Source organism: Perca flavescens, chromosome 21, assembly GCF_004354835.1.
Source record: "Perca flavescens isolate YP-PL-M2 chromosome 21, PFLA_1.0, whole genome shotgun sequence".
NCBI lineage: Eukaryota > Metazoa > Chordata > Actinopteri > Perciformes > Percidae > Perca > Perca flavescens.
This window is the reverse complement of record NC_041351.1, coordinates 9,626,412-9,647,058: the sequence shown is the minus strand read 5'-3', so window position 1 is coordinate 9,647,058 and position 20,647 is coordinate 9,626,412. Positions and strand designations below refer to the sequence as shown.

The 20,647-nt window shown below is 42.6% G+C and overlaps 1 protein-coding gene across 1 annotated transcript; it reads left to right on the top strand.

The window, feature by feature from the left end:
- Positions 1 to 9,644: 9,644 nt before the first annotated feature.
- LOC114548278 (cerebellar degeneration-related protein 2) lies at positions 9,645 to 19,801 on the top strand. Its single transcript, XM_028568121.1, has 6 exons — positions 9,645 to 9,908; positions 11,365 to 11,477; positions 13,549 to 13,697; positions 13,802 to 13,972; positions 17,811 to 18,024; positions 19,148 to 19,801. The coding sequence occupies exons 1-6, from the start codon at positions 9,827 to 9,829 to the stop codon at positions 19,769 to 19,771; spliced, it is 1,353 nt and encodes a 450-aa protein (XP_028423922.1). The 5' UTR covers positions 9,645 to 9,826; the 3' UTR covers positions 19,772 to 19,801.
- The last annotated feature ends 846 nt before the right edge of the window (positions 19,802 to 20,647 follow it).

Here is a 20,647-nt window from a genome sequence, read left to right as displayed (position 1 = left end):
CCTGAAATAGTGTTGAGCTCTGCAAAATCCTGATGCCACAAGCATCTCCTCTCCCTCTCTCCTCTCTCTCTCTCTCTCTCTCTCTCTCTCTCTCTCTCTCTCACACACACACACACACACACACCTCTCTCTCTCTCTCTCACACACACACACACACACACACACACACCTCTCTCTCTCTCTCACACACACACACACACACACACACACACACCTCTCTCTCTCTCACACACACACACACACACACACACACACACACACACACACACACACACACACACACACCTTCTCTCTCTCTCTCACACACACACACACACACACACACAATTTCTCTCTATAGGCTGTCAGCTGCGTGATTAATTATTGATGAATAGTTGAATTTGACTTTGTTTTCTGCAGGTTAATTACTTGTATAGCCTATTTAGGTTTAGTATTTGCAAATGACCTCTTCAGCTGATAAATGACTGTCACTAAATTCATCTGGCCTACTCACACAGTCAAATGAATAAACGGGATTGTATTTATCTTCACCATGTCAGCATTCAATAATCCAGTCTGTTTTGTGGCTTTTGGACAAATTAAACATCCCTTTGATGCTCATGGTGATGATAAACAGTTTTTTTTCCAAGATATAAGAGGTTGCATCTTTTTCCAGTTGAATAAATAAACTACCTTCTCTTTAGCTCAATCATGCTTGTGCAAATACAGAACACAGCAGTTTAAGAGACCACAGGCAATCAGAGCATTGATATAATTTAGCCCAAAACATACGATATGTGGTAGAAAATGAGGAGTAAAAAGCACAAATAACAGTAGAGTACCAATCATTTTGCACGATGAGGAAGCCTTTGGCAGCAGACAGACAGATGATACAGCAGATTATCACATTCAGATGTAAAGATTATGCAGCGCAGCGGATGAACAGAAAACGGAATGAGAAAAACACATCTGCACTGGCCTCTAGGGGTAAAAAGGTATAGGTCTCTTGAACTGCACAGCAGCTGGGTGTTGTCAGGTGTGGTCTGTGACTATAGTGTAATGCTGACAGGGCAAGCAGAATATTGTAGACTGGGTGCAATTGCCCTTTAAATTTTGTGACTGACTCATTACGACTCGAAAGGTTTAGGATTCCAACACAAAGTTTCCAACCTGGACTTCGTAGCCAACACTAAAGACTTATTTGTGACTTGCAAAACAAGAAGGCCTACGTTTTCAAAGGGAAAAGTTGAAACTGCTGTGGATAAACATTTCTGCTGTTACCCATTTATCAGTTATATTCTTATTGCTGCAGCTCCTGTTTGTATAACTGCTAAACATAATCTGCTTTGTGAGGAAACATCCAAAACAGGAACTGGCTGTGAAATAAAATCAGCACAGCAAAGATTTTGGCTGATGGTGACAAAAACTCATCCAAAAACACACATTTTGATTATAGCTGTTGACAAAATTGCCTGAGTGCTTTGCTTCAAAATGGTATATTTGAAGCTGATCCAAGGAGAAGCATTTCAGATTCAGTACAGATAACAGAGCTAGCTGCCAGGACGTTTTGTCTTCACTCAGCAGTTGGACTGTACTGCTGGAGAGAAGTGGTCAGCTCAGCTTTTTCCAGCTTTTGTGTGTCCTTAAATTTATCAGATCCCCAAAAAATGCAATCCCGCCAAAGTGCAGTGTTAAGCAAAAACACCAGATTTATTTTCCTGAACATTTGTTCTATCACATGTAATAAAATGTGAGGGTCGACTATCACATAAGACAAACTTAAAGCAACAAATACTCTTATTTAAGAAGCTGGACCTGGGTAATGTTTCTAATGTATACTTAACAAGACACTTTCCTACAGCCATGGCAGCTCTGTCGACATGTATGGGCACAGCAGTGCTTTGAGCTAACGTGCTAATATGCTGATGTTTAGCAGATATAGTCATGTATATCATGCTTACTATCTTAATTTAAAGTTCAGCATGCTAACATTTGTTAATTAACACTAAATACAAAGTACAGCACTGTGGGCACACCACATGTCAGGTGCCTGGCAGCCGACGGCAGGATAAAGGCAGGGACCTAGGGGGGAGGACAGTGTCCGGTTTGGGGACCTTAGATTTGCCTTTCTGTTCTTTGCGGGTGTGGTTCTGATAGCAGTCGAGTGTGAAGCAGTTAGTTTGAGAGTCAGCACCTCCAAGTCTGAGGCCGTGGTTCTCTGCAAGAAAACGATGGATTGCTCCCGCTGGGTTGGGAGCAGGATTGGGCCTCCAAAAATTACGATTCTAATGGAATAGTTTCTTTATTGGAATTGTTTTGAACCTTTTCGAATCCGATCATTGCTTCCAAATTTAACACACACAGGTTGTTTTTTTTCATAGCGGCCACCGTACTTCCAGGCGCTTGTTGTGTTGCAGCTGTGAAGCACAGTAAGGGGCGTTTTAAAGTGTGGCTTTATTTTGTATTGAAAAAGCCAGCTAAAACTGTAATCTCCATTGAACCAAAATAAAAAATCCTCCTCTTATCTGTGAAATAAGCACGTGATCTGTTTTAACTCCACCCCTCAAAAATTCGGAATCGAGAATCGATATGAACCGCAATTGAAAGGAAGAATCAGAATTGGAATCAGAATTGATTAAATCAAAACGATGCCCTACCCTAGTTGGGAGTGAGTTGCTGCTCCCAAATGAAGGTGTTCAAGTTTCTCAGGGTCTTGTTCGTGAATGAGGGTACAATGGAGCGTGAGATGGCCAGGCGGATTGGTGCGCTGTCAGCAGTAATGCGGGCGTTGTACTGTACCGTTGTGGTGCAGAGGGAGCTGAGCCTGAAGGCAAAGCTTTCGATTTACCAGTCAATCTATGTTCCAATCCTCACCTATGGTCAGAAGCTTGGTGGAGGTGGTTCAGGTATCTGATCACGAGGCCACCTGGGCGCCTTCCACTAGAGGTTTTCCAGACACATCCAACTGATAGGCGAACTCGATGTAGACCTAGAATACGCTGAGGGGATAATATATCTCATCTGGCGTGGGAACGCCTTGGGATCCCCCAGGAGGAGTTGGAAAATGTTCCTGGGGAGAGGGACATCTGGACTATCTTGCTTAGCCTGCTGCCACAGTGACCCGGCCCAAGATAAGAGGCAGAAGATGGATGGATGGATGGACGAAGTAAGAAAGAAAGAAAAAATCATGGCAATCCATCCAATCGTTGTTGAGTCTAGAGCAAAGTGGTGGACTGACCAACATTGTTATCCATAAAATATCTTTATTTTGTTGGTTGACTATTGCTTTTGTAAAACATTCAGTTTAGCATCACCTCTCTCTCTCTCTCTTCTCTCTCTCTCTCTCTCTCTCTCTCTCTCTCTCACACACACACACACACACACACACACACACACACACACACACACACACACACAGAGCATCCATCATCCCTCCTGTCGGCTGGGTCAGCACTGTGTTTCGATGCAACATCAGCCACGTCTCTTCTCATCCACACACACACAAGAGAAAACACCTGGGCAGGAGACAGCTGTCGGTCACTTTTTAACCTGTAAATGCAGATGCCTTTCACCCCCTCAGACTAATTTTCCTCTTGGATGATGGTAAAAGCATGTTTTTTTTCTTGTGTTTGGCAGCAGGGACATTCATCCATCTATGCTCAGTATATCACAGCAATAAGATGTCTCTGTTTCATAAAATATAAGTGCCAAACTAGGCACCAGTGTAATTTTCTATCTCTGTGCCTCTGTGATCCCCTGAAGCTGTGCGAGAGAGATTAGCTAAATTCATCTACTTCACAGAGTTTTGTTTTACCCACGGGCCCCAGGGTGGGAGATTACTTGGGAAATTAAACTTTTTTTGTGTAACTTTCATGGTTTCCCCTGCCAATGAGGCCTTTGATGTTGGTGTTTAGTGATAACAGTTTTTTATCTTTAACCCAAATCCAATTTCTGTTATCATCATCATCTTTCTCTCTCTGGTTATCTCTGTGCCTCTGTTTTGCAATATCTTTCATTTCTAATTTTCTGTTTATTGCATTCAGTGTGTAAACCACATATATGGACCGGTGCAATAATAAAGTAATATCATGCATGCGCATACAGTAAACAGCATGTGTGCCTGTTTGCTTCTGCCAGCGTCTTTGTATTCCCCACACAAGCCCATATGTGAGTTGGCATCACGCTGATTTTTGCAAACGGCTGGTTGTCACGGCAACACAGCGGCTCCTCTCAATACGAGTATATCTCCCCATTCTTGACTGTTTGTTGTGTCCATGTCCAGAACAAAAGGCGGTGGAGGAAAAGAAACATAGAAGAGAACGCAAATCAGTCAAATAAAAATCACAAATTAGAATTGCTGCAGGCTCGCTGCTCTCTGACTGTCACAATGGATTTCTGCCAAATGTAAGAGCTTTGAAGATTAACTTAAAACAAGCGTGTGTGTGTGTGTGTGTGTGTGTGTGTGTGTGTGTGTGTGTGTGTGTGTGTGTGTGTGTGTGTTGAAGTTCTACCCAGAAGCACTTCCTCAAATCCCATTACACCCATCCCCTGCTCCTCCTCGTCCCCCCCCAAACATCGAGAGGATCCAGCTGCCACACCCCCCAAGACAGTTGGTGTGGAAACAGATCAGTAAAGCTCCAAATGCCTTTTTTAACGACTCATTATCAGACGCTGTCGCCCATTAATGTCCCTGCGTCCATGCTATGGTAGCAAGAAACACCATCACTAACCTAAATCGCTGCAGGGAAGAGGAGGAATGTGTGAATGGGTATGTGAGCACAGTGGTAATCATCCTGTTTGCTTGACCCCCCCTCCCCTGTCTTATATTTCAATTTCCTCTCTTGGTTTATCTGACTTCCTTTTACATGCAGAGCTTTTATTGTGCTGCTTCAAGATGCCTTTCTTTCCACAGAGAAAACATTAATGGATATGTTGCCTTTGCATCTGTCACTTCTAGTGATAAAATAACAGCAGGCCTAAAGGAGAGCATTGGGTCCCATTCCGTCATTTGACATTTCACACCCCATGAAATCCAAAATGAAAAGGCAATACAGCATCAATAAAAGCAAAAAAATGCCATGGGTGTAAGTAAAGATAGTCGGGAGGGGGGGGACGGACACAAACAGAGTGTTGATTCCGCAAAAAAAAGATCACAGCTATGTTATCACTATGAGAAGCCAAATCCCTGCAGAGAGCGCTCGCTTCCTGCTTTGCCTTTTCTCTCATCTCGCTGACAGCCGCAAAACACAGACGGACAAAATCAGGAGGACGGCGTAGGACAGCATGGGGAGACAGGGAACACACAGAGGGTGGAGCACACATACAAAAAAAGAGGAGCGCACATACTGTATGAGATGAAAGGGCTGGAGTTAAGAGGCAGGAAAAGCTTGTGATGTTACAGCAGCTAATCCTCAACCTGGTTGAATCATTTCACCCGGGGTTAGTAAGTTAATGAGATGTAACTGTGGCCTCACAAACACTTACACAACCTGTTTGTGAAATTCTGTTGTGATTCCTGGTTATGGACACTTGGTAATCCAAGACTTTAATTCATGAGTGGTAATGATGATTTATAGTAATGATACGTTATGATGAAATTGGTTTGCTAACAGAATACTCTCTTAAGGAAATAAGAGCCAAACCTTTCTGTGACAAACACTGAAAGATTTACACTGTTTTTTGTTTTTTTTTAATCGTAATTGCCTTGAGGCTTTTAGGCTTCTTAGTAAAAATGTCTCACAACCTCATTTCCTCTGCTGAACTATAGCAACAATAAGAGCGGCTCTGTGGGGAGGCTGTGAGGTTATGGGAGACTTTGGCACAGCAGTGCTTTGAACTAAATGCTGCAATGTCACCTTGCTCACAATGATAGTGCTAACATGCTGATGTTTAGCAGGTATAATACTTATAATGTTCACAACAAAGTACAGCTGAGGATTATGGGAATGTCACAAAATATTGCAGATGAAAAGATAAAGTGGCAGACAGACAAATCAACACCACCTGTAGAGCCACTCTACTGTATTAGCTCGGCTAAAAATGCAATTAGATGGAGGACCAAAAATCCAAAGGTTCCAGCTGAGTAATCTTTGAATCATTGCTATTGATTAACACTATTAAGTCCTTAAAAATACATTCACATCAAAGAACACTACACAGAACCATGTGTTATTACTTAGAGGGAAGACAAAGGTTCTTGTGTCCTTAGTTGAGAGCGGGTACCTTGCCCCTGGCAACTGAAGCTCGTTGGCAGCACAAAGAGCAATATGTTTATTTAGTATTTTATTGTTCCATGTACCGAAGGAGTCCACTTATTGGAAAAAAAATACAAATACAGAACCCGGTTTGTGTTGGTTGTTTGAAGATGAATTGTTCAAATAGCTTTTTTGTGGTATCTTTTTTTTTCTTTTTAGAAAGGTCATGGAGGCTAATAGTATCCCTGTATCCTGATTATTGGCGTTTCTGTATTGTAAACAGGATTTTTTTTACATGTATACTCTACGGCGAATGAGTAAATGGACTCATATATTTATGCCTGTCCACACACTTTTATCAACTGTGGCTGTTTTTATGGTCTAAGCCCATGAATACACTTAAGATCATTCTTAATGTTACAGCATACAATTATATTTAAGATAAAAGCATGCTTCCAATTTTGTGGCAACATTTTGGGAAAACTCTTTTCTGTTTCAACATGACAATTTGGCGCAACAGAACATGACTGGCCGGCACAGAGCCCTGACCTTAACCTTAACCCCCTAACCCTTATCTCAGTGCCCAAACTCACTAATGCTCTTGTGGCTGAATGGGGAAAAGAATCCCTGCAGCTAGGTTCCAAAATCTTGTGGAAAGCTTTCCCAGACGAATGAAGGCGGTTATAGCAGCAAATGAATGCCAATGATATTGAAATGAGATGTTTAACAATCTGGTGTACTGTTCAAGTTAACACATACCTTTGGACATGGAAATGATACAAAGAGAGATACACGAATGAATGTAGAAATTATTAAACTACCTCACTCATTACAAATAAACACCCTCACAACACACACAAACATGCACTACATCTCTGCTCAGCAGCTAGCAGACGCATGTTTTGAATTTAAGGGAAAAAGAAAGCGATGGAAGAAGAAAGAGAGGGTGGAGAGGTTGTTGCTGTACTCATCATCCTCCTCTGGGTTCCAGAGCAGCACATCATTTATCATCAGCTGGCAGGATGTTTCTCAGAGAAAACACCATGGAGAATGTATTCATCTGTCTGCATCAGACAATGAAAGATGATGGCTTATCAAATGCTATATCTTATCTCTAGAGTGGATCAACACAACTCTGTTAATCTATCTGATCATATTAATTTATTCTAATAAAAACGATTTTATGTTTCTTTTTTGTGTGTTCAAATGAATAATTTACTGTAAATCTGTTCTGTTTGAAAAAAAAACTTTTATGGTGAGCTGAACAGGGAATTCAGCCCAAATTATGAGACTACAGTGCCATCTACAGATGGAAATACACATCATCATAATGCAGTTTACAAGTCCTTTTCATCTAAATGGGGCTTTAAATGAAAAGGGCTTTAAATAAATGGCACTATGTATCTTAGGCAAATGCAAATGGTTTACTTCTGTTTGCTCCTGAAAGAACAAATGTCTCACTGCCAGAGAATTCAAGACCCGAACATTTCTGTTATTTGAGCAGCTCATTCTCCATCTCTGGACGTCACCCTCTTTGTCCCTTCCCAGAGACCTCGACTACTCACAGTAAAAAAAAAAAATCTCTGAAAGATGAGTCAACTATTGACATGTGTTCTTGTAATTAGGGATACCAAATATATTAAATATAAATGGTTTATGTATTTGTTTTTTTTTTATACTTATATGCGAGATGTGATGTTATCAGATATGTTATATTTTGTCATAAGGCATATTGATATATGATGCATTAGTTGTTTAATGCCTTTGGCTGATTATTTTGTCAATATACTTTAATATGTGTGCTATGTTAATTATGGGGTCAAGGGCAGGTGAGCGAGTTATTGTTTTGTATATGTTTGTATCTGTGTCTTGTTTGTATATGTACTGTATGATTAACTTTTGTGTTTGTATATATGTGCAGGACCCCCTTGAAAATGAGATGCTACATCTCAAGGGATTATCCTGAAATAAATTCAATTCAATTCAATTCAATTCACATGTTCCCCCTGTCTGGAGGAGCTTTGTGTTGCTTTATCTTTCAGTTTGCTGCTCTCTGATGTCCCACTACAACTTTCAGGTTGGTTCAGCTACAGCAGAGAAGTCAAAAACATCCCCTCTTACTCTATATATAGTGATTATTGTTTAGAGACATATATGTCTCTAAACAATAATCAACTACTGTCTGTGAGTCAACAGCTTCCCTGAGATGCAGCCTGTTGAAGTGCGACCAGCTCCAGAAAATAAGACTGAAAACAAAAGCAGTTTTGTGAGATCACAAATCTGTTTGTGCTTATTATTTATAGCAACTTTAGAAATTATTAGATTATAGAGTAAAACTGGTTAAGTACAGGTAGCCTATACAAGCAGGCCAGGCTCCCATGGCTTCATTCTCACTGCTAAAAAAGTATTTTAGCGTCATGATATCATATTTATACATTCAAAATTATAATCTGATTTGGCCAAAGTCACAGTTTACTCCAGGCCTCAGATACACAAATGTGTAGAGTGCAATTTTTCCTTTGAAATGTACGATGGTGGAAATCCCGCGGCTGCAGCGCCCCCGTGTGGTCACCCACACTCTTTGCGCTGCGGTTTTCAAGGGAGGAGCAGGTGTGGTGAAATGACCATGACCGTAGCCAGTAAAAGAAATGACGGTCAAACCATGGAAACTACGCGGTGTAACCTTCAAATTAAAAGCACAAACTGCACGTTTAAAATCCAAACATTGGAGTTGTTCGATATGTTGAGTTAAACTATTATAGTAATAAGCTATTATGTTATAGTATACTTTTACAATTTGACATAACTATTTCACATTTCCCACACAGTTTAACACAGTGTGATAATCTAACCAGGCACATATAGACCTAACGTTACCTGTTCTTCTCAATTTGAAGTTATAGGCTACTGCTCAGTTCCTTGTTTGTATACGCTTGTCCTGCTGCTTTCATGTTTTGTAATCCTCTCAGAAAGATGCTTGAGATCCTGAAAGCAGGGCTGTTGTGTCGAGGGTAGCCTAGGGTTAAGGTTAGGTAGGGTAGGGGGTAACGATCTACTACCAGCAGGTGGCGCTCGCTTCTTCTCCTGTTTAATGCCCCCTATATAAAGGGAACTACTCCTGTTAAGAGAAGTTGGCCGCAAGCTAAATGTTTTTCCTACTATGGCCACACCAAGACCCGCCCATCAATTGCTTAGCAGCTCGATTGGTTGGTGGTTAAGGTTAGGATAGCTGATTGGTCATGGGATAGGACCTGTACAAATCGGGTTACGTTACCTTGCGTAATCATGGACGCCTGGCCAATAGTAGTGTGTGAATGCTATTGAAGGGCGGGCCTTGGCGTGGCCATAGTAGGAACGAAATGTCGCTGGCCGCAAAGGCTGCTGCTTTTATTTAGAAATTCAAAACCGGAAACATGTCTTTAACGCAGCAGATTCGTCAGGTGTCTGTCCGGAGATGCGCACACACACACACACACACACACACACACACACACACATACATGCATGCACACACCGGTACCGGGTTGCAGCAGGCGTGCAGACAGCAGCTGGACGCGGACTGAAGCTTTTCTCACCGTTTATTTTAGTCTTTCTTTGACATGTTTAAAAAGCGGATTAATCCTCAAACTGTGTGACTGATTTTAACCGTGAAGATGTTGACAGACATGATTGTGGAGCAAGAATTTGAGATCAAGGAGGAGGAACCGTGGTACGACAAGCAAGACCTTGAACATGGTACAATTTTCTTTCAGTCTTTGTCTCCGAACCCTTTTGAACCACATTCATCATTTTATATTATTAACAATAATAATAATAAAAAAAGAAATAGGGGCATTACAGCTGTAATATAGGACAGTTAATATATGTGCCACATTACAAAGTCAAAGCCCTGCAGCTGCACAGAAGGTTACATTTGTAGGATTTTTTTAAGGAAAATTAAGAATGTGATTTTCTGAACATGCATATTGAATATTTTCATTTAGGGTGTTTTATTTAGTCTACAAGGTGTTTTAGTGTATATGAAAGCACATTGACAGGCTGGAGGAAAAGGCAGGAGTCAGAAGGACACAAACATATGCGGCAAAAAAAAAAGGTTGTCTGAAATAAAGAAGTGGGTTTTGACTTAATTGATCCTTTGTTATGCTTTTGCACTTAAGCTTATGGCAGAGGCGATTCTAGGATCAGACCTTTAGGGGGGCTCAACCCCTGATGAGAACGTGAGGATACAGTTCCTTGCAAAAGTGTTAACCCCCCATGCTAATTTCATTAGCCGGTAATCCCTGAGCAAGCTACTGAACAACAACATCAGCTAACGTTTTTTTGACACTATTAACACTATGATGGAACTAAACCTGACACTTTGTAAGTCCAGTAAACGACCAGTTTGGCACAATGTTCTAACATTTTAGTTGTTTAGTTTAGCAATTTTAGTTGCTTACAATTTGGGTTCTAATCTGCGCCATGAAATTACCAACTTCTTCTCTTCTCTCTGGGGACTACCAATGTTAAACTTCACAACCGTCTCCTGCTCTACCTCTGACAGATCAGATAGAGACTCAGCCAAAGGCGGGAGTCTGACCACAACCTCCTCCGATTGGCCAACACTACCTTTCTGTTAACCCTTTCCTTGACGGGTTAACAGGTGCATAGAATTGGCAGACACACGGGATATTAAACCCTTTTAAAGCCCTTTAAACCTGTTATTGTTTGTCCTCTGTCACTAACAGACAAGTTCTCAAACTCTCCCTTGAATCACCAAAATTGATTTAAAATTTGTTTTTTTTAGGGGGGCTGAGATTAAATTGAGCCCCCCTAAAAAGGGTCTAAAATCACCCATGGCTGTGTGTGTGTTTGAGTGTAATTCCTTTCCCTCCAAATTGTGTCATATGTACTATTTTTATTTGGGATTCTTTTAAATGTGAAATGAAAGAAGAGTAAATAATAAGGGACTGGGGTAATTGTCTGGGTCAGGTAAATGAATAGGTACATAAGAAATCTCCAGCAGTCCTGATTTATCAGAAGACTTGAGTATTCAGTTTTGTTAAGGTGGATAAACCCTGCGGCACAACTCCTGCCAACCAACAACAAAACCTCCCAAAGCTGCTTCTACAGTAAAGTCCTCATGTCTCCATCAGTGAGACTAAACTGTGAGCGCTGAAATACTGATGGGTTCTCACTCTCTCTCCTACAGACCTACAGCTGGCAGCCGAGCTCGGGAAGACTCTTCTGGAGCGAAACAGGGAGCTGGAGCAAGGGCTGCAGCAGATGTACTCCACCAACCAGGAACAACTGCAGGAAATTGAGGTAAAGAGATGAGAGCGTCACCTGTCTTACCTGGCTGACTTTTTACCTTTTTATCCAAGGACCAGGATATACTGTAAATGTATAAGAAGGTCGGCCTCGGAAAAGTGACATTGACTTACCTGCTTCCTTCATGAAGCACTGATTTCCTCCTAAATACAGTATTAAATTGTACCATCACAGGTTTATATTGCATTACAAAGGCCTCCCATTAGACAAAAAGACAAATAAGCATAATTTCCACTGGGGATGGGGAGGACATGTCCACCTCACATGCTTCTCAGGCATCATATAAGCTGTTATCTTCTTGGTGGACCTTTTTGGGGGCTGTCAGCAGCTTATGAGGACAACCTGCAGACACAACTCCAACACTAACCCAACTTCTCTGCATTTTTTGGGGTTAAAAAACAACAACTTAACTGCTTATATTTATAGATAATTCTCCTAAAAAGATGCTAGAACTGTCATCAATCCATGACATTGCAGTAAATGCAGTGCTCTTTGTAGTAAAGACAGAAATAAAAATTGTATTTGTCAGATAATATACATGGGTATAAATGAATGGCCTCTCTCTGTCTCTTCTTGTCTACAGATTTAGGAAAGGTTTATGCTGAATTTCCAGTAGATCTTTGACCAAAATGATTAGTTTAAGGTCTTAATTCATGCAAAAGTTTACAGAAATACAATGTTTAGCTTTTGCAGATTTTCCGGACTTCAGTCCTAGTTTTAATTTAGTTGAGTAAGGTCCGTCTGGCACTAAATCCTTCCCTACATGTCACAGCTGACACTCAGAGTTAATCTCTTAAGACCTCTACTGGATCCTTCTGACGTCACAGGTCTGATTCCAGCTCATGAACTGTGTTACAATTCATTAGCTCTCTGTGTTACTGTCACCCTTTACTGGAATAAAAAGGCATCTAATAATAAAGCAGAAACACCAATCTTTTAAAACGGAACTAACCTGTTAGACTTTAACATACTGTACATACATGTTACTCATTGACTTTTGACTGTTTATGTCCAGTGAGCCTGTTGCCGGTCTATTGTGTCTTGTGAAGTTTATGTTTTATGTCTGTTAAGTTTCAGCGGGCAGATTAGACGAGGTAAGGTTCAAAGTGTCCTCGCTGCAACAGCTGATAAGATAACTTGTTCTTAAGGGAATTATTATTTTGATAGAGCTTTTGGAGACCTTCAGGTGTTACTGAGAACAAAACAAACGCATATTTATTGGCTGTTATGATGCAGCTAAAACATCTAATTAACTAGAAGGGCACTTGGAGAGCGCAGACCTCGGTCAAAGGCATGCCCTTTATCACAATGTTGACGCAGTGTGACTTTTTCCAGCCGGGAACTCATTTTTTTCTGATTATTCTGACATCACATGAATGCAGCACGTAAACTAAAGTGAAAAATAATTTGCGTATCCGCCCTGTTATTCGGATCTGTTCCAAATGTAATGGGTTTCTTTCCTCAGCCAATGCTACACCCTTTTACCAAGTTTAATAAAAATTAGGCCAGTAGTTTTTCCGTTACCCTGATTCTCATATGAGACCATTTTAATAATTACAAACTATTGATTCTGTCCCTGTTTCTTTCTGTGTGATAAATGCTATGCAATGAATTTTGTATTGTATTTTGTTATGGTGTGATATATAATTTCAATTTAACTAATATAATAATAGCAATAACAGACTGGATGTGTCGTTATTAGGGATGGACCGATTATTGCCCTTGCCGATTATCGGCCCGTTTTTTGGCAGGATATTGAAAAGAGCAAGAGACCGGCTTTTTGAAGCCGGAAGGCTACCGAAGCTGTAATACGTGTTTTGAACTGAGTGGCGTGAGAGAGTTGATTGTGATATATGATCTCAACGCTAGATGGGAGAAATTCCCACACATCTTTACTGTAAATGCATATCGGTTCCAAATATCGGTTATCGGCTTCATTAACTACTAATAATCGGTATCGGCCTTGAGAAACAAGTATCGGTCGACCCCTACTCGTTATTCTCAGCAGATGACGTACAACAAACTGTCCCGTCAGTCATGTGTCCCTCTGTCCTCTCTCCTCCAGTACCTGACGAAGCAGGTGGACCTCCTCAGGCAGGTCAACGACCAGCACGCTAAAGTGTACGAGCAGCTGGACGTGTCGGCCCGAGAGCTGGAGCACAGCAACCAAAAACTTGTTCTGGACAACAGGGCGGCGCAGCAGAAGATCCAGGGGTAGGACTGGACATGTGGATTATGGACAGATCGCCCCCGTTTTTATAGAAAGTCTTGGACCTGTCAAGTGTCACTCATAACCGAGCTCTGTTTTCTCTGTTCAGGCTGACGGAGACGGTGGAGCTGCTGCAGACGCAGGTGGAGGAGCTGCAGCATCAGGTGGAAGAGCTGAAGCTCAGTCCTTCTCCGCCTCGGAAGCCTCCACACCGAGAGAAGTGGCCACCTCGCAGCACTCAGAGTGTGTCCTGCCTGAAAGAGCTGCAAAACACACTCAGGTGAGGAGACTCGAATACTGCACCTGTATCAGTTCAGTCAGTTCATCAGTTAGTGGGCAGACTGCTGCTCTCCTCCGTTCTATATCATCATAGATTTAATATTTTGGGGTTTGGGATTGTTAGTCAGACAAAACAGGCAATTTGAATTAGTCACCTTGGGCTCATTGAACTACTGATGGACACTTTTCACTATTTGTTTTAAGTTTTATAGATCAAACTAAATAAAATAAAAATTTGAATTAATTAATTAATTGACAATAAATTTGATAATTTATCCATATTTTTAGGTTATTTATCGAACAAAGATGACAAGCATTCTCTGCTTTCAGCTTCTTCAGTGTGAGGATTTGCTACTTTTCTACTTTTATATAAGTGTAAGTTGAGTCAAATGAAAAGATCGATACCCCTCTCATGTCTGCACCCTGAATATGAAGCTACCTGGTAAAAACTACAAATCTTAAATGCCTTGTCACTGATCCATAAGCTCTTTGTAAGCTTCAAGGAGGGAAGCAGCAAATCCTCCACGGAGTCCTCCTGGTTTTAGCCCTGTGGGCTAATCCTTCTCGCTGGCAAGTCTTACTCCCAATGTTTCATGCTGCGGTCACTTCCTCTTGTCCCGCGGTGGTGTGACAAGTTCATTACCTGCCCGAGTTTAGTCTCATATGTGCGTGATCGTGTTAGGACTGCTCCCTCAAAACATCCAGGTCAGGTGGATGTAAATCTCACTGATAAACATGCCAGGGAGCCGCGAGACAGGTCTAAACTGTGGTGGATGAGGTTGGAAGGAAAGAGGTCAAATTCTGAGCTTGAGGGTGCGGACATGTGTCCATATCTCTGATTTGATTCTTCAGCTGATTTCTAATCTACTCGGTCCTACTGATAAGTTCTTGATTTCTCACTTAGTGTGCTTTTCTTGGTCTTATCTGACCCTGGCTCATGAGCTTTGGTACACGTCGCCACTTGGTGCCTAACTATGAACCACACAAGCAAAATATAAACTACTCAAAGTCAGTTGTGAAAGAGAAGACAAATTATCAGCCTGCGTGGTTTGATAAAGGTTCTATAGAAACAGGTGACAGAGCAATATCCACTCAAGGTCCACTTGCAGTACTCGCCTGCTCTGGAGGTTTGACAATATGACATAAGTAGTAGAAACCGTTTGAACAAGTGTGACTGTGGGAAACGGTGATGAAAATCGCTGAATCTCATGTCACTTATTTGAAAGCTCCTCGACTCCTCGGTGAAAGTTTTTCCGTCCCTCTTCGGAGAAGGCCGTCTCAAAGCTCTTATTATTGCACGAGCAGCAAGCATCGAGGAGGGATCATCTAGGAGCTATAGGCAAGGATACATGAGAGCGGCCTTCCCGGAAGCCGTGCAGCTCAAGGAGTTGTTAACTCGGCCCAAACAGCTGACGAATTCATGTGACGCTTCAGAGGAAAGGACGTCTCCTCCCTCTAAAAACAAATTTGCTTGTTTCCTCTCTCCAATGATTTCCTCGCGTCTCTCCCGTGTCTCCTCGGTGGGAGGGACTAAGAACTGAGGAAGGAAGGCAAGTGGTGAAGTCGTAGAGGCAATTTAAGCGACATGAGAAGCACCTCATGTCCTGAAAAGCTTTTTGGAATAATCTTAAAGCAACACTATGTAACTTTTAGTGCGAGCTGTAGTTCCAATGAGACAACCTGTAGGTGGACCAAAGCAGGAAAAGTTAGTGTTGCTTTAAAGATGCAGTAGGTAAGACTTATAAAACTAACTTTCTGTCATATTTGCTGAAACTGACCCTATGTTCCAGTAGAACTACATGAAGCAGGTAATTTAAAGGGGTGATAGAATGCAAAACCGATTTTACTCTGTCATAGTTGAATAACGACAGTTCGGTGGGTAAATAGGACATAAATAGAAGCTCAAAATCCCACTGACACCCCTTTACTATGAAAATCTCATATTTTGAAACTGCCGCTGAAAACGGGCGAATCTCAACAAAGCTAGTTGCTTACGCAAGCATCTCAAAATCCGGAACCTAAAGAGAACAGTCACGCCCAAACATTTACATCGGCTACACAACTGACCTGAGATCATGTAGTCTTCCGAATCTAGGTCGCGCTGATCTCTGCTATTCCATTACAAAATTCACTTCTGAAACTTTTTTATGCGAGAAATCAACTATATAAAGCTCAAATATGGGCCGTTTTACGAAAATTGATGGCTAATTGCAAATTTGGTAAGACTGTGTGTCGGACTTCGGCGGCGGTGCTGCTGCCTCGCTGCCTGGCATGCCTTCCTCCACAGAGCCCGGCCTGCTGTGAGCTCCGTTAGGCGTGCAGCCCTGACAGAGCTCCAGGGCCTGCAACTCCCCTCTTCCTGCTAGCTAAATGGCCCGTTGTGTGAGAGTGAGAGCGCGGTCAGCGCGCTTGTTACACCAGCAATCTCTTACCACATGTTACACACATATACCTAAATGTCTTATAAAGCTAACAACAGTGTCCGATTTCAAGTTTCGTTAGCTGTAACTGTCCCTTCAATCCTAGCTGTGTGTAGCTACAAATCACGGATAGTTAGCTTCATTTTCGGCGTAATTCCAAGTATATTTACGGTTTGAATTTCGTCACGCCAGTTATACAACATCTAACTAAATGTCTTATAAAGCTAACAACGGTGTCCGATTTCAAGTTAATGAATTTTTGTGAATTCCAGAGGAATTCTAAGAAGAGGCTAGCTATAGCTAGCCTCTTCTAGCTATAGCTCCATCCAGCCGCAGCTATCAATGAGACTCGCGGACAAGAGGCGTGTATTTCACCGATCGTGAAGTTATTCGCAGTCAAGTGACGTAAAAAAAAAAAGGCGGTCAGTGTAATGCTAACAAGAGGTGATCGCTTCGTAGCAACAAAATGGCGCCATCGGAGGTTCGCGTTCTGAAGCGAAGCTTACCCCCTTGGTCTGCCTATGGCAATTCGCTCAACCAATCAGCGCGCAGCTCATCTAAATATTCACGAGCATACCATATTTGGAAGAAAAGCTCTTGTTACAAATAGGGCCAAAACACAGGGATGCATAAGGTCCAATAAAATATCAACCAGGCCATTTTCAGCCCAACCAATGTTACATACCCAATTAGGAGACCATAAGGAACAGTGTGAAATACTCAATATAATCATTCTATCACCCCTTTAAAAAAGAAAATCCAGCTCCTCTGGCACCACCTACAGCCTGTAGTGCGATTTGCAAAAATCCACAGCTCCCGGTTCAGATCCACCAATCAGGGCCGGGGTGACTAACTGCGTGTCAATCAATACTTACATGCATTCATTCTCCCTTGTGGGGGGAGGGGCTTAGGAGGGCTTTAGCAGAAAGGGGGGAGGGACTGAGAAGTTGTTGATGTTCAAGTTCTTTGGCTAAGTCCTGGATCTTCACAACCCTACCTACAGCTCCTTTTAAGGAATAGTTCCACAATTTGGGACACAATTACACTTATTTGGAAGGAAGTCACTGCACCCTGCCAAGAAATAGTCAAGCACATAACCCCCCCCCTTAAAACCACAACTTTTACGCTTTTTTTAAAGAGATGATAAAACGAGATATAACGTGTTGATTTGGGAGCTGGTAGATGGTTTGGTTACCATTGAACAGAGCCAGGCTAGTTGTTTACAGTCTTTATGCTAAGCTAAGCTAGTCGTTTGCTGGCTCTAGCTTCACGTTCACTATACAGACATAGCGAGTGGTTCTTCTCCTCTAACTCCCAGCAAGAAAGACGATGAATGTATTTCTGGAAATCTGAAATCAACGACGACAAAGAAATATGATAAAAATGCAAAAAGTTATAACTGTCTGTGTCTCTGTGCAGGTACGACTACGACGAACCCTCAGATGGCCTTGAGTCTTTGGACATGTCGTGGCACGAGGAGGAGCAGGCTTCGCTACGACAATCGCTCCGCAGCCTCCAGACTCAGTTCGCCAGTGAGCGCGCTCGGAGGGAGGAGTCGGAGCGAGAGGCCGAGCTGCTCGCCCGTGAAAATGCAGCGCTGGAGCAGCAGCTGGCGGGGATGGAGGGCTGCCAGGTATGTCTGACAGATAAATCGTGTGTGTGTGTGTGCGTGTGTGCGTGTGCGCGCGCACACAGAACACATTAACAAACCGGTCTGGAGTTCTTGAATTTCGGTTTCCGGAAAGTTCGGGGACACAAAATGAATAGAGACAATGACTAAAATATATATTAACACTGTCAGAATAAAGGGTGATTCAACATCTTAACGGGAGAGAAAATAGCTGCTGTGTTGCTCTTTGTTCTGTCAACTTATATTCCTCGAAAATGAAGTAAAGCAACAGTGGCAGCGCAAGGATGCTCCTACATCACTGTCACAAAGCATCACAGACTCACGCTCGGTCTTTCTGAAACAACGTGACAGTGATGTGCTCAGTTGTGTTGGTCTATGGATTGACCAATATGGATTTTTTTTTCATCAGCCTTAGCCAATAACCAATACGGGCTGCCGATTTTCTTGAGCCGATATTTGGAGCCGACACTGCTTTTGCTCCCTCAATTTACATCATAAAAATGTAAACCCTGCCACACTGGATTTGTTTTCGGAATCTGCTCTGCCATTTCTTTAAAAATAATGAACAAAAACACAGATCAGTGTCACTTCTGCAATCCTCTTACATTCATATCACCCAAACTGTGTGTGCAATGTGCATCATATGGATGGAGTGCACTGCATATGGTTAATAACTGTGCAAGGGTAAAAGGCTTTCATCAACATCTACAACACAGCCTTGATGATGCTGTTATATTATAAGACAGATATAATCAGGTCCTCACAAAATGTCCTTTGTCAACACATTTAAATAATTTAAGAAAACAATAAACCTGAAAAGTAGCCATTGAAATAAAGTGCTTGATTTGTAGACTGCTAGCACTCTGCTAGTGGGGGAGGGGCAGTGCATGGTCTGCATGTGAACTGCAGCGTCTCCAGCAATACAGAGCTGCCTGTGGACGCCTGTCTGTAAATAATGCCGGGTAAGCATGCTGTGTATCGATACACGGCTGCTGCTGCTAAAAACACAAATATCGGCCGGCCGATAAAATCGGTTTATCACTACATTGGTCCTCTCTGAAATCACCTCTTTTTTTTTCTCTCTCCTCTCTCTCTCTCTCTCTCTCTCTCTCTCTCTCTGCTTCAGGCCAGAGCGGCTGAGCTGGAGCGTGAGGCCGAGGAGCTTCGTCAGCTCTGGAAATCCGATTCCTCCACGAGATCCATCAACCCGCACGTCCTCCACAGCCTGCTGCCCAACTCGGTGTTCCTCAGCCCCGAGGAGGAGAACGAGGGGGATGCAGCTGCCGCGAAAAGCCCCTGGGTCCGGAGGCGCTCGGACAGCGAGCGGCTGATGAAGGCCACGCAGGTGCCCGACTCTCCCGACAGGATCTACGACCACGAGTGCTCCTGCGTACGCCGAGCCGAGGTGGTGAAGTATCGCGGCATCTCGCTGCTCAACGAGGTCGACGCTCAGTACAGTGCCTTGCAGGTGAAGTACGACGAGCTGCTGCGGCGCTGCCACCTAGGGCCGCAAGAGGAGAAGGAGGAGGAGGAGGAGGAGCAGGATGGGCCCACCCACAAGTCGGACCAGACTGCCTCTATGGCCGCCACTGCTCTGACAGACATGGAGGACTTTGAGGAGGACTTTCACCAGCCGGAGTATAAGGAACTTTTTAGGGAAATCTTCTCCCGCATTCAGAAAACCAAAGAGGACCTGATTGAAAACCGAGGGCGACTCTCAGCTGGTGAAGTGCTGCCTATTTTGCATTAGTAGCTTCTCAAAAAAAAAAAAAAAAAAAAAAAAAAGAAACTGCTGCAAGATGAATTATTGTCTTCCAAGTTCAAGAGCGAGTCTTTGGAAAGACTACTTACAGCAGCACATGAAGCTAACTAACTCTATACTTTACACGTATGTTGTTTTTCGCCCAGAAATGGTGATCGCCATGCAATGGGGTTAAGAGATGGGAGCAATGCAGGAACAAGAAGCACCAGCTCGTGTCTCAGATGTGGCTCATTTTTGCACAGAAACACCAGTGCCTGACCCAGCCGTCTCTACTGTGCACTCACTCTACCTCACTTTGCACAAACAAGCTCCCGAGGAAATCATTTCTGGGTCTCCTTTTCATAAGCTGCATCAGTAACGTTTTATTCTACGGGTCCCAACATTTCCTGTAGTTCACTAAAAGGATGTCAATTTACAGAAAGGTTCCTGGAAAAGACGTAAAGATGTAATTTGGTGCATGCAGTGAGAAAATGGAGACCGTCCAATTAGTAAACTTCCAAATAATAATTCATTTCATTGCTGGTGTAACCTAGAAAGTGTTTTAGTCCATGCACAGCAGGTCAGTTGAACATTAAAAAAAAAATTGGAATACAATTAGTTAACAAATTAGCCTGGGAAAACCCTGACGAACTTCCCGGCAAATTTGGGATTTGCTCTGCAAGTCAGTCTGGCCAAGAGCCCATTCAAACCCATTTTTTTCCAAATCGAGGCACCAATCACAACCGTTGAGGCGGGCTTTATACGATGACGATAGCGCAGCGATGGCGAGCAGCTTTTTGTTTACATTCAACATGACGGCCACCGAAGCGCAGCAACCCGTTGATGCCGCTGTCGCTGCTACGTCACCACGATCGTTGGTCTGAT

Excerpts from the sequence above, each read along its gene's own strand:
- LOC114548278 (XM_028568121.1), top strand. The coding sequence starts at position 9,827 with ATGTTGACAGACATGATTGTGGAGCAAGAATTTGAGATCAAGGAGGAG. Across the intron at positions 9,909-11,364 it reads CAAGCAAGACCTTGAACATG|ACCTACAGCTGGCAGCCGAG; the intron begins GTACAATTTTCT and ends TCTCTCCTACAG. Across the intron at positions 18,025-19,147 it reads CGGGGATGGAGGGCTGCCAG|GCCAGAGCGGCTGAGCTGGA; the intron begins GTATGTCTGACA and ends TCTCTGCTTCAG.